The following is an 18,522-nucleotide window of genomic DNA, read 5'->3' on the forward strand; positions in this document are numbered from 1 at the left end:
TAAAGTCATTATCGTCGAACCCAAGGCTGTGCCTAATTCGGTATAAAATGCTGTTGGGTTCTTTCTTAAATCGGGCAGGGTTTGCCTAAAAGTTAAGATATCTTGTCGATCCCAGGGTTGATAAACCCAATTGTACACAACCCTCCCCTTTGCATCTGTGTGGTTGATATCGTCGTTTGTTCCCTGACCTCGTGGCGGAACCCAGTAAGGGGCCGCCTCTCTGATAGGCATCATAGTGTTGGCTACTTCTAATGAGGACCCGGTCGTTTCAGGGACCGTAACCTTGACTTCTGGTTTCTGTTCCGCGAGGTGTAGGAAGACTTCAAGCATTTGCATGAAGAGGCCCGTCACATCGTGTTCAGTCCCATCTCCAACATCGACCTTTCTATATAAAGTTGTCAATTTAGCGGGCCCTTATTCTGATACCTATCCTCATATGCGTTCAGGGTGTGGTAGCTGAATCGTAAAATGAAATGCCGTCTGTGGCTACCGGCATGTGAATTGTGCATATCCATCGTGTATTCTTCGCTCTCCTTCCGTTCTACTAGTGTCTTCACTATCTTGTCAATCCCATCCCGCTCATCTTTGCTCAATCTATTTGGTCTGGCTGGTGGTTGCTTGCTAGCCTCGAGGTCATCTGGTGTCGTTACTAATGCAGCCGGTGCAGAGGCCGCAAGGGCCGGGGCACTAGCGCTAAGGTCACTCTCGCTTGTATTTGGAGCTGGTAGGTGCTGTATCAGAGGTTGGCAGGGGGCATATGGAGGGGGCATGTAGATGATTGGAGGACCTAGCAGTAACTCATCGTTCGCCCGTTGTTTGGAGGGCAGCTCAGGGTAGAGCGTAGAGGGGGTCCTAACAGGGCATTGGCCTGTCAACCCTGAGTCTTGCTTTTGTGTAGCTTCCTTTCTTTCTTTTATTTCTTCTTCTAGTTGCTTAGCGGCTAGGTGGGCTGCCTTTCGTAATTCTTTCCCTATTTTTGCTTCTTCTCTTTTCTTTTGTTGTTCCGTTTCTTTGCGCCACATGCCGATACTATCGTGCATGGTGGGCGTAGTCTTATTTTTCTGGAGCGCTGCTTCTAACGTTTCTATTTTATGATCATCAAAGGAACCGATCAGTGGCCACTGACTTTCGGGGTCCTTCTTTGTATATTTATGCCATAACTTGTTATAAGCTATAGCGACTAGTCCATGCTTAATGAACATGTCCTTATTAGTGGTGCCTTCCAGTGGAGCCGGATGGTTCATCTCTAATAAGCGGTCCGGGCTAAACAGGCTACCAATCAGTGGGGAGAAGATAGGCATGACGGATTACAACGGGGACAAAAGTCTGCACTACCTATCTTATCACTGCGCGCAAAGACTAGACAGAATATTTCTATTCTTCGTTGTTTGCAGGCGGTGAATACCTCAAAAGAACCAATATCGAACAATCAATGTTCGGTCAAACAATCAATGGGGAGAATAAGTAGGCACGACGGGTTACAACGGGGACAAAAGTCTGCGTTACCTACCCTTTCGCTACCTGCAAAGAGAGAACCTGTTCTTCCCCGTTTGCAGACAGAGAATCTCCAGAAAACAATCCGCGAACAACAGTTCGGGCCAAACAATCAATCAGTGGGGGAGGAAGATAGGCACGACGGATTACAACGGGGACAAAAGTCTGCGTTACCTATCCTTCGCTACCTGCAAAGAGAGAGCCTGTTATTTCTCTGTTTGCAGACAGCGAATCTCCAAACGAATCAACAAAAGAGTAATACTAGTATTATCCAAATAAAACAATCATTTCGCAATTTGTCGCATTTACACGACCTTACCCGGACCGCATGGACAGTTTCCTGTCTTCCGAATCCAGCGCCCGATCGTCCTCTATTCTTCGTGATCTTTGCGGCACTCCTGATGATTCCCAGTCAGGACCGTAGATCACTCGAGAGAGGTCTGTTCGGAATCAGTAAAGTTCGGATGATCGGCTGTCAGACGAGGGTCTATCGGACAGGAGCTCTCCCGATCGTTGCAGTCGTTCACTCTATCTTCAGGACCTCTCCCACTGGATCCACGAGTCACTGATGGGTCCCACTTTGGGCGCCAATTGTGGAAAAAGGGTAGGGCTGATGGCCTTTTTCAAAGTTGCCCGGCGCTAACCGCCTCTATACCATTCTAGTTATCAAACAAAGAGGCAGGCGCTGGAGACTGGAAGGCAGGAAACAGAAGTTTTTATTCCGACGGAGCAGAACACATCAGATCAGACAACAAGGTATCGTTTCGAGGTGCTCTAACAGCCTCTCTGAGGCCTGGCCTTTTATACTCTGGTTTATGACATGTGAGCATTCTTTATTGCAGAAAAGACTCTTTGAAGTATGAGAAGACATCCCCGGAATCCCCGTTTCAGACCCACCCCCACATGTATCCACAATAGAGGTCCTCACCCCACATACAATAGGAGGGGGCTATCACGCAGCTGAGTGTTCCGCCGATTCTTAGGATGTGTGCGCCTGATCGTATCCCAGGGGGTGGGGAGGCCATGATCAATAGTAGCTCCTTTGTAGAGGAGCGACTCCATACAATAGGGGGGGCAATAAACTGTATCCCCCGGCTAGGTGGTGGCCTGGGACCCGTGCGGACAATCGGACTCAGAGGAAGGGGTCATCAAAAGAGGGGTATTCATGAAAGGAAAGGAAGTGTTGGTCAGGCGTGGGTGCAACTCCCAAGGACAGTGTCATGCAGAAGGAGAGGGTTTATGACTTGTGCATGTGAGAGCGGGGGCAGCCAGGGTGTGCAGGGGATGCTCGCAGGGTCGGGGGAGCGCGCTGGCGATCGATCGTGTACAGGGAGACCATGGTACCTAAAATAGCTGCCGTGCATATTGTACATGGATGACAAGATGGCGCAGATGATGTTCAGTTCGCAAACTAAAATTCCACACCACAACACTTTATAGCTGCTCCTACCTCCCCCCGCCTGCACCCTGGCACAGCGGGGGGATATGTCTTAGTGCGAACAGATAAATTGTCACATCGCTACCTCGGTTTACCCCCTGTGACTGACACCGCACACATTCTGTGCCTTGTGTGAACATGGCCACCATAGTGGGAGCAGCGCCCCGGGACGTATACTTGGCTTCGAGGCCGCTGACGCACCAGAACGGTGAAGAATTAGAAACAATACTGCAGAGTCCTGGTCAAGACCGACAAAAAATTCTGATTGCCACCAATGGCACCTGCATCAATCGGACAAGCCGGAGGGCCAAATGCAAAACTCCTGGTGGCTCGCGGACCATGATAGTCAAGCAGCGAGACTTCGCTCAAGCCATAATCTGAAACCAGCTTCTCACAATGCACGCCACCCGGCGCCAAGGGGATCCATTTAGGGGATCCGGACTGGCAATGCATGACTAGTGTTGTCGGAACACTGATATCCTGGCAAAATAGTATTAGGCCCCCGATTATACATGAGAATTGCCAGATATAATATCCCAGCCCTCTCCAGTCCAGCAAAAACCACAACGTAAGTACCACCTATGAACCAATCTCTCGTGGTGTTCATAGAATGGCACATCCACGCCTCTACACTAATCTGATCAATTTAAAATAGCGCAGAGAACTGAGTCTGCGAAAGAGATGGATCTGCCAATACGACACGAGGGAAGAATCAGAGAAAACTCTAGACTTAAATTGGGAATTCCTCCAATACCCTCTAGCGAGAGCAAGCATGTGCAGTCAGACCTAGACTGGATGAAAGATCTACGATGGCAGAACGCTCTCCTAACACTAGCGCACCATTGTGCACAGCCTTGCCACTTGAAACCTCACCAGTCCTCGCAAGGGCTTAATCAACGTGCATCTTAGTCATAATACAAATATGTGTAAAGCATGCAACCGACTACTGATAATAATCTGTAGAATGGAGACTACTGATAATAATCTGTAGAATGGATGTACTCACTCTCGCAATGGAATGCATGGGATGAAAATGAGCTCGGTATCATAAAGGGACGTGGCATATCAATTTAAGGGTGTGGCTTAATAACAGGCAGTGCCTCTAAAACCCAATGTGTGTTACAGCCCACCCTAAGAAACATCATGCCCTTGTGCACCACGTGTAAGTCTTAAATGAAGTTATGCTTGGCGGCCAGCATTGGTTTTATGCGGGGAAGCAAGGGAGTAGAAAGCACCGTGTACAAGAGTGGCATCTTAAGGGCAGTCATAAATGAATAACTTTCCCGACCAGGTGCCTGGTTGCTAACATCCTATCGATCATACAGGGTGTGATCTGAAATTACCCACAATGCTTGCCGGCAACAACAATTCCTACTGCCGTGTGGGAAAAAAGGTGCAGGAACCCACATGCCCTGATATGCGGCTACCCGGGAGGCCCATCTGGCCTACTCGAATAACGCCCCGCTATTATGTATTGATAAGCAACGAGAGACGACCGCGTACACCGCAAGGAAACGCGACCCGCAGGCCCCGCGACAGGACCCTGTAACCAGCACCAAGGTCTCCCAAGCGAGCTCGCCCTCCCGATAAACGAATCCTCGCAAACAGGTAAAACTCGAACCCAAGGCTCAATCCTGAGTTCCAGCACCAGGCTAGACAACGCAACCAGGATCGCTGCGGGTGAGCGCGATGCAGAGGCTCGAACCACCAGTTTGGCCGCCGGCCTCGACCCTAAGGTATGAAGCGCTTGCATGAGCCGCTTCCTCCTCGCATTCAAGAATGGGCGAGTTAGGATGCTAGCCCAGAATCACACAGTGTGAAACGCAACCCCAACGCGTGCCATCTGAAATGTACCTTAATCAGAAGATTGCCCGGACTAACCATTATAGCTGAGGCCCGACCAGTTTACCAGCATTGCGGACGACACTAACTGCCGAGCATGGAAGCTAGGTTAGCCACAACAGGCCATGGGGCAACGCAAAATCTGGACTGGGCAACATACGAAGCTGCCCGGCCGAGATGCCGCACTTCGGGGAATGTACTAACGACAGCAGCTGCAGGATGCGGGCAGATGATGGGCAATCCCGGGAAGACCCATGCCCACGCGGGTCTGGTGCCCGAAGTGGCTCACCAAACGTGTAACCCGCACTGGCCGGGTGAACGGGCCCGAACGCTCACCAACATCCTGCCCTTGGCCCCCTGAGACAGACGGGCACCCGAATGGCCACTGTGGGCCAGCATTACGCCCGGAGCTATCTCCCGAAAGAAATGGGCGACCCGCGGGGCAGAAGACATGCAGAATGTAAACCCCCCCTCGGCTCAGCCGCTCTACTGCTGCGCAAGAGACGCCTCGTCCCCTAACTGTGGCCCGGAGGCGCACAAATGCGACGAGTTCCCTGCGAATGTCTGTTCTACGTACGCCAGAGGCACCTATGGCTGACAGCAAGGGCAACTTGCTGACGGCTGGTGCCTCCCCTACACGTGCTGGCCTAGCAATATCGTCTAGAATATCGGTGCTTACCTACACCAACGCGGTTTCGTGATTCCCGAGTGCCACAAGCATATGCCCCAAGCTCGCTAACCGAGGGCTTCAGGCACGTTTGAATAACGTGCAATGCCCTCATATATATGTTTGTATTCGAGTAGGATTTCCCCCCCCCCATCGTAAGGTTTTACCACGGGGAGAACAGATGGGGTTCCTTGGATAGACGTTTACCACTAGCCAGGACTCTATGCTACTGGCCTGTTGTGCAAGTAGGAATATGAGAAGCTTGAGTTGCTGCAGAGAACGAGCCATGCATGCAGTAGCAGTTATTAAATGCTGTATTCCACCAGCTGGATTCACGCTGTGCCTTCTCAGCACCGGCCTAATCGCACGGTGTCTGACCCGGGCGCTCCCCGAAATTGGGCACCAAAAAAAAACAATCATGTCACGTCACTCACTAAACGTGCCCCATTCCACAGATATGGAACTGGAGCCACGGAGGCACCTCAAGGAGATGAGGAGCGAAGCTGAGGGGCGCGGCAGTTGGGACGCGCCTCTAAGGCCATGGCCTGCTAGTCCTATGATTCAGAAGCCACGGTCCGGTATCAAGACTGTTGAGCATGTGTCCACAGTTGTAGCACAGCCGCCCCAGACATAAGCAATTCCCTGGGGTGTACCGCACTTTGACCAAAAGGATTGGAGCGCTTTAGAGCACCGTATTTACATTACACATTTTTGCACGGGGAGATTATGATGATATTTGCCAGGAGGCGAAACTGAGACTCGAACCACGGTCTCAGCACCAAAGTCGGCAATCTAGCCGACTGACCACGTCCTATCCCTAATAACTAAACGTGGCAAAATTAAAGTAGGCTCCCAGCAGGGCTCAGCCAGCGCCGACACTGAAACGGATATGTGCAGCAACTGTGCTAGGAATGCAGGCTGCTAGACTAAGGGATGCCCCAGGGCGTTGCAAGACTGACCCCGTGCCCGGGTAATTGCGACCGTCATGATGCTTGTCCCCCCACCCCCTGAGGGCGTAGGAGGCAGACACAGGGCCTCAGAATAGTTGGCAGTGTCCCGCGCCACTGTAGTCCCTATGGGTGGCCTAGACCGACACCAGCGGACCGCAGGCGGGGGCAGCGGCAGTACTGGCCGAAGGGGTAGGACGCGTGCGCTGTGCCGGTCCTGTCCGTGACCTGAACTGAGCACATGTACCGGCTATATTTAATTTATGTATATAGCGTGGTGCCTACGTTTACTGCTCGCTCAGGAACCGGTGACTGCTATATGAAGGGGCCCTCGCACTGCCGCGCATGCCAATCCCTCCCCTCCGCTTGCTGACGTGTGCGAGGCAAGACCTCACAAGGCTGAGCACGCAGGTATCTGGTCGTGCCTAAACCCGGGGCGGGGGGGGGCAGGCGCTCGAAATAGGCCGCCACAAAGACACCTAAGCAGTGCCTCCGTTGGGACCGTACCCCAGAGGAAGGCAGGGCCCGCGCACATATGGAGCAGGACCGCACGCCGAGGCCCGGACGCGCCTACTTGCCCCCCCCTCGTGTGCTACAAAACCTAATCGCAGACCTACTGCTATCCTTGCGTAAGAAGAGCCCCAAGAGCTCACTAAAGGGCGGGAGTGCCCATCGGGAGTACCACACCCACCTCACCGCAGTGCTCTGAATTAGCGCGTATGCAACGCATACCCGTGCCCATGCGGGCGTCCCGCACCGGCAACAGGCTGGACGAGCAGAGAAAATGCAGGGCATTGCACACGACCCCCCTTGCCAATGGTAGGGCCGGACCCGAGCCCCGGGCAGGGCCCGCACGGCGGCCCGGTAAACACTCACGCAGCCCACTCGCGAGCGGAAGCAAAAGCCCCGCATACCACCGGTGTACGCTCCGCCTGGCAAACGGTGACGGGGAAATGCAACCTGCACCCACAACCCGCCCGCAATGGCACAACTGTACCCACGAATGCCAGGGGATCGGGGAGTACGCCTCGAGGCAGGCGAGGAGGGACACGAGTCCCGCACGACAACAGGCCAACTCAGCCTGCTCAGCCACAGCAAGCCAGCTGCCTGGCGGCATACCGAGCGTGTGGGCTGCCCCGAATCCCGCTATGCTGCCCCCTAGTCCGAATCCCACCCGGCCACAGTGCCGCAAAATAAGCCCACTCGAGCCGAAACACGTGGGTGGCCACCCCCCCCCCCCCGTGGTCTCCTGCCACAGGGCCCCTGTACCACCTGGATCCATACCAGGGACGGGGCCGGGGGACGTGAGAGAGAGGCACACCTACCTTACAATTCGGCGATCTGACAATGGCGGGCAACACACGCACTGCAGCACTCGATGGGAGAAAAGAGTGTCCTGTGACCCGACGCGCGACGTCCGGAGCGGCAAAGAGGCTGATAAAATGGCGAGGGGAAAATATAAACCCCTCGCCTGCCTGCCGCCCCGGACGTGCGTCACTGGCCCGCCCACGCTCCAACCGGGCACCACCTGCCCGGGGAGGAGTGGCTGACACAAGTATGGGGGGGGGCGGGGGAAGTCCTCCGGGACTAAGGGCCCGCCCTCCTGATGGCCACAGGGTGGCCTCGGGCAGCCGTAAAGACTGCGCAGCCTTGGAATTTGGCAAACCAATATTAGTAGCGCCGGCCGGAAGCGAAATTTCCGGAGCGAAATTTTGAGCCCAGGCAACTTATGTTTTTACAAAATTAGCACTGCATGCAACAAACTACATCATACCAAAACCCTTCGATCGAAGCCTCGGAGGCAAAGTCCTTCCCTGACTATCGAATGCGATGCTCTAACAAAGGCAGAATGCGTGCCACATAAATGGCAAGTGATAACAAAGCGTAATATAAATACCAAAATTGGACGCAAATGGCATAGCTGCACTACATAAATAAAACGCACACTGCAGTCACGATAAACACCTCGGTCACGGGTCGCCATTTAACACTAAGCAACCGCTAACGCTCGGGAAAGTTTGGCCCTGGGGCACGACGGATGCAGGTGCGTTTTTATTCCGCTCCCAGTTAGCAGACGAGAATGACCTGCCCCGTAAGATTGCAGAGTGACATCAGACGCGCCGGTCCGCTACCGGCAGGGCATGCGCCTAGGGGCGGCTTCGACAATGTGGAAGCCCTCTCCTTTATGCTCCGCCCCCTTGCTGTTATGGCAGCTCCGCCTCCTCTTCTACCGTCCTAGCGCCTACTCTCCAATGTTGTTGAGCTTTTAGGCCCGTGGAGGTAGCTCCGCCTCCAGCAAGTTTTAGCTCCACCTTCCCTTGATCCACGTAGCCTGACTCCGCCCCTATTCGCGCCTCACACGCTCCGCCCCACCTCCTTTCTGACTCGCCACGCCCCTCTAGACACGCCCTCTCCTTATTATTTATTTTTACATTCTAGCTCCTCCGCGGTCTCCGGCCTCGCGCGCTCCGCCCCGCTCGGGAGCGCGCGCTGACTGTCAGATTGCTGGCCAGCTGAGCTTGCGGCGCGCGACGGTGATTGCAGCCGTTCCTGAACCATGCTGCACCCTCAGCCCTGAGCCCCGGAGCATGGAGCCCCCCAGAGAAGCCCTGGGAGCATGGCTGCTGCTGCTCCTCTGCGGGCTCAGCCAGCTCGGCGCCGCGGCTCCGCCAGGTGAGCAGGGGACCCGGGCATCGCTCGGGAGGAAGGGAAGGTCGTATATAGAGGTAGTCAAGGAAGATGAGGGGTATCCACCGCCAGTTAGAGGCGTGTGTGTGGGGGATCCGGGCTGCTTAGCACTGGCAGGGCGGCACCTCACTCGTAAGGGACAGGAACATAGCTGCCAAGGTTTCAGATTGCTTATGTGTGACATTTTCATAATTTCAGTGTAATTATGAATGATATTCAACGACTATGAGCGGCACTTTCTCGCAAGCAAAATCAAGCCATGAAGTTGAAGGAAATATATTGATATTGGAAATTACACCAATTTGAGCAATGAGAAACTATAAGAAGATCTATAAACTGCTGCCAAGCACCAAAAATGGAAGTGCATTAGGATGTGAGAGAGGCCCCAGCGTGAACCAGCCTCACTGACACAGCTCAACTTTGTGCACACTGCAGACAGTGTCTGCAATGCAGAGCTCAGCTCAGGCACTGCAACTTTACTTACAGAGGACCGGCACACAGTGCCGGCTTTAGAGCAGTGCGACTGGTGCAGCCGCATTGGGCGTTGACATGTGGATGGGGCGCTGACCTCAAGGGGGCGCTGCGTTTAGCAATAACTTGGGATTGGAGGGATGAGGGGCACTTTTGCCCGGTGGTAGGGAGAGAATCTTAGTAGGTGGTCATATGGTGTGGGGGTGCCAAAAATGATGGTCACACTGGGCGCCACCAGCGCTAAAGCCTGCCTTGCCGGCACAGTTACATAAATCGTGGGCTGAACAGGGTCACGCCCAAGAGCCAGAACCAGAATCCAATAACTGAGGATGCCTCTGCCCAAAAAATAGTTCTTTTCACACACTTTTGCAAATAATGACCCTGCCATTAACCCTTTCGATGCTGATGACGAGCTCAGCTCGTCATCACCCAAAGGTGTCGTGTGCTGATGACGAGCTGAGCTCGTCATGAACAAATGGCATCAGTGGTTTTCCAGCACAGGGGGGGAAAACGCCCAGCAGCCATGTGGTTAAGAAGCATGTGCAGTCTGAACTGCCTTCAGGCATAGATGATACAGGCCTGATGTCTGAATCTGAACCGGAAGCATACAAAACACATGAATTTCTCAGGTTCATGTGATGTGTTAGTACACTAGGCAATGTAAGCCATCTTGAAGGCTATCATTTAAAAACCTATCTTTATTAAGAGGAACTGGGTCAATTAATAGACAAGACGTGAATCACTAATTTTTCATCATATCCCTTTGACCCGACCAAGAGGAAAAAGGAGAACGGAGGAAGTGAAGCTAGGAAAACAGTGAGAATCGGAGAAAACATTAACGAAAAATGACCTGCATGATTGAGGTCAAGAGTCAGAAAGTGCATAGTCGTGGAAAAATGAGTATGCATGGGAATCAAGACTGAACTAGACTGCTAGGCACCTAAGAAAATCTTTGGGGCCCTGCACTAACCTTTTTCACAGATTAGAAGCTGGTTATTAGTATTTACTAGTTGCATTATTACCCCACTAAAAAACCTTGGTACTCTTACAGATCTTTGTGTATGGCAAGAAGTAATTAAAGTGCTTGCTTTTATACTTTTAAATATGGCAGATTTTCTCTCCTTCTCCAAGAATCGTATGCAGAGAACTCACAAAATGGAAGTAAGTTCTTCTATGAGCAAATCGTTAAACATGATCTGTCAAGCAAAAGAAAATGTATCCGCTGATGGTTGATTTTGAAAAATGTGATTAGTTAATAATGCAAAAACTCAATGGAAGAAAAATGTAAACAGAAACTACAGTACTCTACCAGTTCGCTGTTGCAGCAGGTGGTCTCAGTGACGGTGCTGGAGGCTGCGGTACTGCTAGTGGCGAGGAGTCACCTGCATCGCACAGCAGCTCTCGCTGATGCCTTCAGCAGAAACAAGATACACACCACAATAAACTATTCGTGGATGCCCACTCCTTCACTTCTTAAAGGCAGACATGCACAGGACAGTGCTACAGACGCTCCAACATCCACAACATCAGAGCTGTGTAAAGGGAGAGCATGTAATGCTTACTTTGGAGCCATGACACACACTGAGAGCCCCTCATTCGATTCCCCCAGTGACCAGTCTGCAACACCGTCTGCACAGCACTCACGTGCTGGTGTAAATTCAGCCCTGACAGTTGTGGTCACTCAGAGCTTCTCACTCACAGCGCACAGGTGTTGTCAACTCATTTAAATGTATGATTTATTCAATTTAGTGCGGTGATGTGGACCACCACACTAAAATGTGTTAGTCTAATGCTGATGCGTGGTACTTGGCAGGGCTGTCCGAATGGGTGCTAACTCATCCGCAGAAGGAAACTGAGACTCATGGAGGGCGCGCATGTGGAGAATTTACCTCTTAAACAGTAGTACACACATATGCAACCCAGAGGATTCTGAGCTAGAAAAGGGCACATCATTTTATTCTTGGGGCATGTGAGAGTTTATGCAGGGTGGGGTTTTAAGTATATCCTCCTACGGAAGTGGGGGGCGGTTAAAAGGTGTTTATCTCAGAGTGGATGGGTACAATGCAGATAGGGACTATGGGGTATTTATCCTTGAGAGAAGGTGACCAGTACCGTTTTGCGAATGCAAAGAATACTCCTTTGGCACAACCGGGCATAAACTGCTTTGGTTGTGACAGAATCATGAGAGAATATGGCCAATGGTCATCAACTTCTAGGTTGAAGTAAAAGGGTTGCAGCACTGGATGAATAGGACGTATGTTCGTAGAGAATTTGGAATGTATTTACCTCTGGGGGAATAGGGCAGCAGTTGTAGGTATTACCATGGGGAAGGAGTGCCATGCGCATAAACAAACAGTGTCTTTTATCACAGAGAGAAATAAGGTATTTCCCCCAGAGATGATGGAATACATTTTCCAATGTCAATTTGTGCGAGTAAATATTATATGATGGTCATTTGTTACTAAGAGAGCATGTTATGTATTTGTAAGCAGGTGAAGTAGCCCCCTACTCATCACTGCCTATAGCTCCTTTTGCGATTGTTTTTATAGTAGGAAGTTACCCCTCGGGTAAGCTTGTGTGTGATATGTATGTACTTTTTGGTAGTGCGTTCATAGTGGAGAGTAGTGTACTCCCGTATCTGTGTTGTCAATGTTTGTGACCTGGATAAAAGCCCATTCTGCAATGTATACCTTAAGCCCTGTCTTCCGTGGGATCCTTCTCACTCCCAGAAGGCCTTGCTGCGTACGCAGACATTGGAATTAGTCCAGCAGTTTGTCTAACTTCATTTATTATGCATATTTATGTGGGATCCCGTACAGTTTGGCTGTTTACATATTCTGTTTGTGTTGCTTTCTACCACGTGTGTGCATGCTGTGCATTGCTTCTTATTTTACTCGCTGGCGTTGACAGTCTGGGTGTATTTGAGTCCTGAAGGGATTGGTGTCAGGTGTGGTTTTTCTTCTCACTGTTCATTAAAAAGGGCGTTTGCAATAACTTGTGTGGGTGCAGCTTGAGGGAGTTATGCGACCCTTCATACATGGCTGACCTCTGACAATAAAAAGAACTAGCACCACTGATCCTGCAGGTTCCACCAAACTGCTTTGCAAGGTTGTCTTTCGTTGTCTAATTGTGAGGTTTTCATGCAAATACTGCAGGGTGACAGCTTTGTCTTTCCTAATTTAAAAATTACATTGCTTATGAATTGTGGTATGGAGGGAGACCTTTCTGTAAAATGCATAATAGTGGAGCCCTCATCTCGATAAATAGGCATGAGTGAACTAGGGATTGTCAAACAATAGCATTTAGGTGACTGTGCTGCCACCAGCCGCTTCGAAAAAACAGAAGTCAGGCTTGATTTGTTGGCAAATGCTGCTTTGAGTTGCTATCACTGCTTAATTATTTATTTCGTGATTTAAACAATAATATGCAATTATTTCTGCCTGTCGAGTCATAAAGAGTCTGCTACATTTTCTCACTGGATTTTATGACCGTATTTTCGCTACTTTATCGCAGATTTTCCTTTACTTCAAAACAAAGAGTAAATGCTCCACTGCCATTGGTGTTTTACTGGAGATACTTGTGCCAGTAGACTGTGAAATGTGTATCACTGTGCAAGTCATTAACAGCGCTTAATTTGTACCGGGCTACTCATTTTTGGAGACCAGTCTTATTTTTTTCTCATCAGATTTTGTCCCAGAGTAAGCGATTGGAAAACAGAAAAGGGAGAAATCAGGAATAGAAAGCAAAACTGTGACAAAGGAGCAAACAGGGTTGAAAAAGAACACGCAAGAGTAAGATAAAGAGATAGGAAACGTACAATGGTGGACGAAGTAGACACGAGCTAGCAGTAAGACTAGGTACCCCTGATGTTTGGTAACACCTAGCATTTAGCAGCTCCTGTGTTGGTCTTCTAAGAAAGTCTTTGGATCCGTGCACTTTTTTATTTTTACAAATTTAACAGAGGTCGTGTAACTCACTTTCCACACTGAACCAAGGGCAGAATGCAGATCCCATGAAACCCCTGCAGTGTAGGGGGGGGGGGGGGGTTGGAGGGAGCTCACCCTTCAAGGACCCCCTGACAGCCATAGGCCTGTGAATATCTGCAAAATGCAAGAGTCTCAAGGACCCCCCAACACATTCTGAAAAGGGGTGCCACCATTTTGTGTTTTGCTGCTGCATTGAGTAGTGAAATATGTGATATATTGTGCTGTCTCCTGGCAAACCTGTTCTCTTTGACAAATGGTGAAAGAAAATACTTTGGTAAATGTTACAATAATCCTGGCAATGTTCAAATGTAGTATTTAGAACAAGTTCCACCTGGGCATTGTTTTTTAACCTAGCCACATTCTTCACTGCTTCTTATCCTTTGTCTCCACTTTTTGCAATGTGTGGTTAGGATTCAAGCATCAGACAGAAAGTGAACTCCCTGTCTTGACGTAAATGTTTCCATTCCTGTGTGAAGAATGTAGTATGACGCCCATAAAGCTGATAAACCACTTTTAGTTATGATTTCAGTGTTTTCTTAGATGCACGTTCAGTGGTGATGCATGTGTAGTGTGCTGTGTGGTATCATTTCAAAGAACAATGTAGGCTTGGATGTCCTCTGCAGTGCCACGGAAAGAGGGATATTGCATTTTTTCCTGCAGATCCGACTGTCTTTCGGAGTACATAAGAGAGGAAAACAATAGTTTAGGAGGGTCAAGGGGACTATATTTATAGACCATCCAAACTCAAATACCCCTAATTAAGCTACAACGAACAAAGAAGAGTTGGAGGGTCTGTAAACCAAAAGAGCCGAGCCTATACGGTCCTGTTAAGAAGACCACACTTTTGGATTGCACTAAATCAGACCAAGTGGTCACATGACACAAGTATATGATAGATATCCTATCAGCCCACCCACTTGGCGGAGCCTCGTCATGTAGGACGTCTAACCAGAAAAGTGCTGAAAAAGTGCAGTGCAAACAAAAAAGAGTGAAGTGGGTGATGTTAAAATGACGGTCGAGGCAAAAGAATTTTTTTTTTATTGATATTCACCAGGACGCCAGATTAAAAAGAGATGTAGGACAGTGTGAAAAAATCACTGTTTACTTTGCTGTGTTGTGGATTAGGCCAACATGTTTCTGCCAATACGTGAAAACTACACCGGCATTCTTCAGGGCCACATACATAAGATATTGCTACTGCAAAGGTACACTCAAATAATTTTGTGTAAAGTGAAAAATGAAAAAGACAGACCAATTTATTTGTTAACGGGCTGTCAAAACTACTGGAGTGGTCATATAGACCATCCTACCATATCCTCTCGAACCAGTAGTTGATGGAGGATGTAATCCCAGCAATATGTGGGAGTCAAGCCTCACCTCACCCGGCAACGGCTCGGAGATTGAGGCCCCGCTCTCTCCGTCGGTACCTCTCGGCTAACACCAAAGCCGAAGGGGAGGGAGCCCGTTAACAAATAAGTAAACAGTGATTTTTTCACACTGTCCTACATCTCTTTTTAATCTGGCGTCCTGGTGAATATCAATAAAAAAACATTTCTTTTTCCTCGACCGTCATTTTAACATCACCCACTTCACTCTTTTTTGTTTGCACTGCACTTTTTCAGCACTTTTCTGGTTAGACGTCCTACATGACGAGGCTCCGCCAAGTGGGTGGGCTGATAGGATATCTATCATATACTTGTGTCATGTGACCACTTGGTCTGATTTAGTGCAATCCAAAAGTGTGGTCTTCTTAACAGGACCGTATAGGCTCGGCTCTTTTGGTTTACAGACCCTCCAACTCTTCTTTGTTCGTTGTACATAAGAGAGGACCCTACTCTGAAACGTTAGTAGCAGGCCTATTAATTCCCAATACGTAAACAAGCATCCGCACTTTCACACCATGCAACTAGCTGGTCGATAATCTCCACTTTTCATACCAATTAAACTTGAAATTGGAAAATTATTTTGCATTTCAGCATAATTTCACTTGTGTGTCTGTGTGTGTGCCGAGGAGGTTCATCTTTATGCTTGCTTTGCCCTAGTTCACTATCAACGAACAAGGTTTTGCACTATACGGTGCATGTTTAGCATGTGCCTGACAGCAGACAGTTTTCTGAAGCACAACCATACATTTTCAGCCATTCTGTTAAAGCTGGTACAGAACCAGTTAATGTTAAGGCTGGCAAAGAATCATGTTGATGTCTTCTCCGTTTTTGGCCTGGTTGGGAAGTACGGCTATGTCATTCTTCCATAGCTGTGTTGATTTAAAGTGAAAAAAAAACCACTTTCACCTGTAATGACTTTGAATAGTTCAGAGCAGGTTATTGAAATGTTACACAGGTTATTCCACTTCAAAGTGAAATTAAAAAAATACCCCCCTGAGTCAGTTGAACTAGTCGAGGAATATTTCCAGTTGTATATTTGAGTGATTTGCACTGCGTGCAGTGGCAGGGTTGCCAAGTGCTGCCTTAATGATCCCCGAGCTGACCATATTAACCACCCCAAGGATGCCGACCAACCTCTCACATCCTGGGTTACTGCCTTCAGCTCCTTGTTTTGAACTTTGTCAGCAAATATTTACCAGTAAAGTCGCTAGTGATGTGCAAACTGGAATAGTCCTAACTTGTTATTTTTTTCATGCAGGTTCAGGTGGTTGACTTCCATTCTTTATACAGTAGAGCTAGGAGGAGAGAAACTGGAATTAATGTGGCAGCGGAGCACCAAATTATTGCAACAGAGTTGACTGAATTATGCGTAGGGCTCTTAGTTTTATGGTATTTTTTTTAATGTATTTTAATCATCTGTTTTAAGTTTATTTTATTTAGCAGAGTTACTTAAAACCATTGCTACAAAATATCTCATTGCATGTCATCAATTAAAAAATATTAAAACCAATGAAAAACACTATGACCAATTGATGTTTGCAGTACATTAAAGCAATAAGCAGTTATTTAGCAGCGTCCGACTTTTCCTTGTCAACTGTATTGCTTTTTTGACTAGGCATTTTCTTCTCCACTTGTCTCAAGAATTTTACAAAGCGGCAGTTAAGCTACGTGTCCTCGGGTGTAAAACATGCGAGCACAGCCTGTCTCCGTGTGCGAATACCTCTCTGATTAAAAAGTGGTTTTAAAAGCTGTCTCCTTTCCTTTGTTAGTTCCTTGCATGTGTAGAGGAGATGCAGCATATCTTCTTGCGATGTATCACATAAGCGACAATTGGGATCAGATTGGTTTTTCAGCCAATATGGAAAGTGCTTTGTGAATGGCAGCAATCCTAATGTGTATTTTAAAAATTGAATTTTTGTATATTTGGCAAAACCCGAAGCTAGATACTTTTGTGCATCCAGGGAGGAATAGGAACTCAAGATCTTCCAGCCATGCGATCTCCTTGTTAAGGCTGCCTTATCTTCAATCCAAGATTGATTCTTTACTATTTTCTTAGTTGAATTTTTAAGGAGTGAATGACTTATAGGAGTTGGCCAAAGTTCCGTGAGACCCAAAGTGGACACGCTAGTCGCATAATAATTCGCCTCTGGTGATGCTTTTTTCTGTTGTAGCTCAGGCCACAAGTGCCAATTTAGGGTACCTGATTTGTATTTCCTTACTTTGTCCCAGAAAATAACTATTGCACCTTTTCTTGCAATGGTCTGTTTTTGAACACCAACCTCAAGCCTAATTTGTGCTGGAGAGACTCGTGTTGGTAAACCAAAATTTATTCTATACACTTTTGCGACCACAACCTCCAAGAGCTTCGAGTCCCTTCCCCTCTGTGCCTCGCTCCCATAAGTTATTGTGGGTAGGAGTTGTGCTCGTATAATTCAACCAGTGGGGCAAGTGAGGGGCCCGTCAGTTTGGAATGTAGGTTTCTCATTGTCCCAAAACCAGACCGGTGTTTTCTTAAGGTTCTTTTTAACTGTCATGGTTTTGTTTTTTTCCAGGTTAATATTTAAATTGTCAGCCTCAGACTACTCAAACGTGATATCAAGAAGATGCTGTAGACTCACCTTCATTTGGCTGATCAATACTAGTTCATCAGCGTAGGGTAGGCATGGTAGTACTAGGTTACCGATCTATGGAGAGTATGATTTACTGGCATTTAATAGCGGGATCAGATCTGCAAGAAACCGATTAAATAGCGTTGGGGCCAGTACGCAACCTTGCTTGAGGCCTTTTGTTGATGAAATATACCTCCATAGGGTTGATCTGTCGCCCAGCTTTACTTGAACCCACGTCTTAGTATGCAGATTAATTTACAGGTTCAGTAAAGCCAGCCTGCCAGTTTCAACCAAAGGTTGTGACAATTTACATGATCGAAAGCTGCCCGGTAATCGATGAAGTACAAATGTAGTGGCGTTCTTGTGATCTCTGCCTTATCGATTAACAGAGCCATTGTTGTTATGTTTGTTGTGGTCCCAACCGATTTGGAGAAGCCAGTTTGATTTAGGGGGATGATCGAATTGTCTATCGCCCAGAGTTGCAGTTCGTCCAGCAAAGTGCCGGCAAAATATTTTGCTTCATGGTCCAAGAGGGCAACAAACCAGTAACTCTTAGGCTGAGTCTTGTCACCTGGTTTGAAAATTGGTGAAATTATCGAAGTCCGCCAGGATGGAGGGAGTAGGCCTGTCGCTCTTATTTCCCAAAACAGAGGACTGAGTGCTTTCGCCCAATATTCTGTGTCTTGTTTGTAGAGCGCGGGTGGAATTCCATTGGGCCCCGGTGCCCCTCCTTGCCTTCCCTTCTTGATGTAATTGTTGATTGATTTTATGTAATCATGTATGGGTCTGAATCCCCGGGATTCTCTTTCATACCATTCCTCTGGGGTTGCTTTTCCCTCATTGGATTGATGCTTCAAGATGATAGGCCGCTGTGTGGAATCCATGCTAGTTTCTGTGTGCCATACGGTTTTTCCTTGATGAAAGTAGTTTCCAAGATAAGTGGCCCAGTCTTCCTCAGATATATTTGAAGACAGACTCTAGTGCATCAGATGGGT

The 18,522-nt window shown here is 48.4% G+C and overlaps 1 protein-coding gene across 1 annotated transcript in view; it reads left to right on the forward strand.

The window, feature by feature from the left end:
- Window positions 1–8,818: 8,818 nt before the first annotated feature.
- NPDC1 (neural proliferation, differentiation and control 1) overlaps window positions 8,819–18,522 on the forward strand; it is a 475,224-nt gene continuing 465,520 nt past the window's right edge. The window contains exon 1 of the mRNA XM_086921156.1: window positions 8,819–9,061. Coding sequence (XP_086777282.1) covers window positions 8,977–9,061 — 85 coding nt within the window. The 5' untranslated portion in view covers window positions 8,819–8,976. The remainder of the gene's footprint in view (window positions 9,062–18,522) is intronic.

The sequence above is a fragment of the Lissotriton vulgaris genome, chromosome 5, assembly GCF_964263255.1.
Source record: "Lissotriton vulgaris chromosome 5, aLisVul1.2, whole genome shotgun sequence".
NCBI classification, from domain to species: Eukaryota; Metazoa; Chordata; class Amphibia; order Caudata; family Salamandridae; genus Lissotriton; species Lissotriton vulgaris.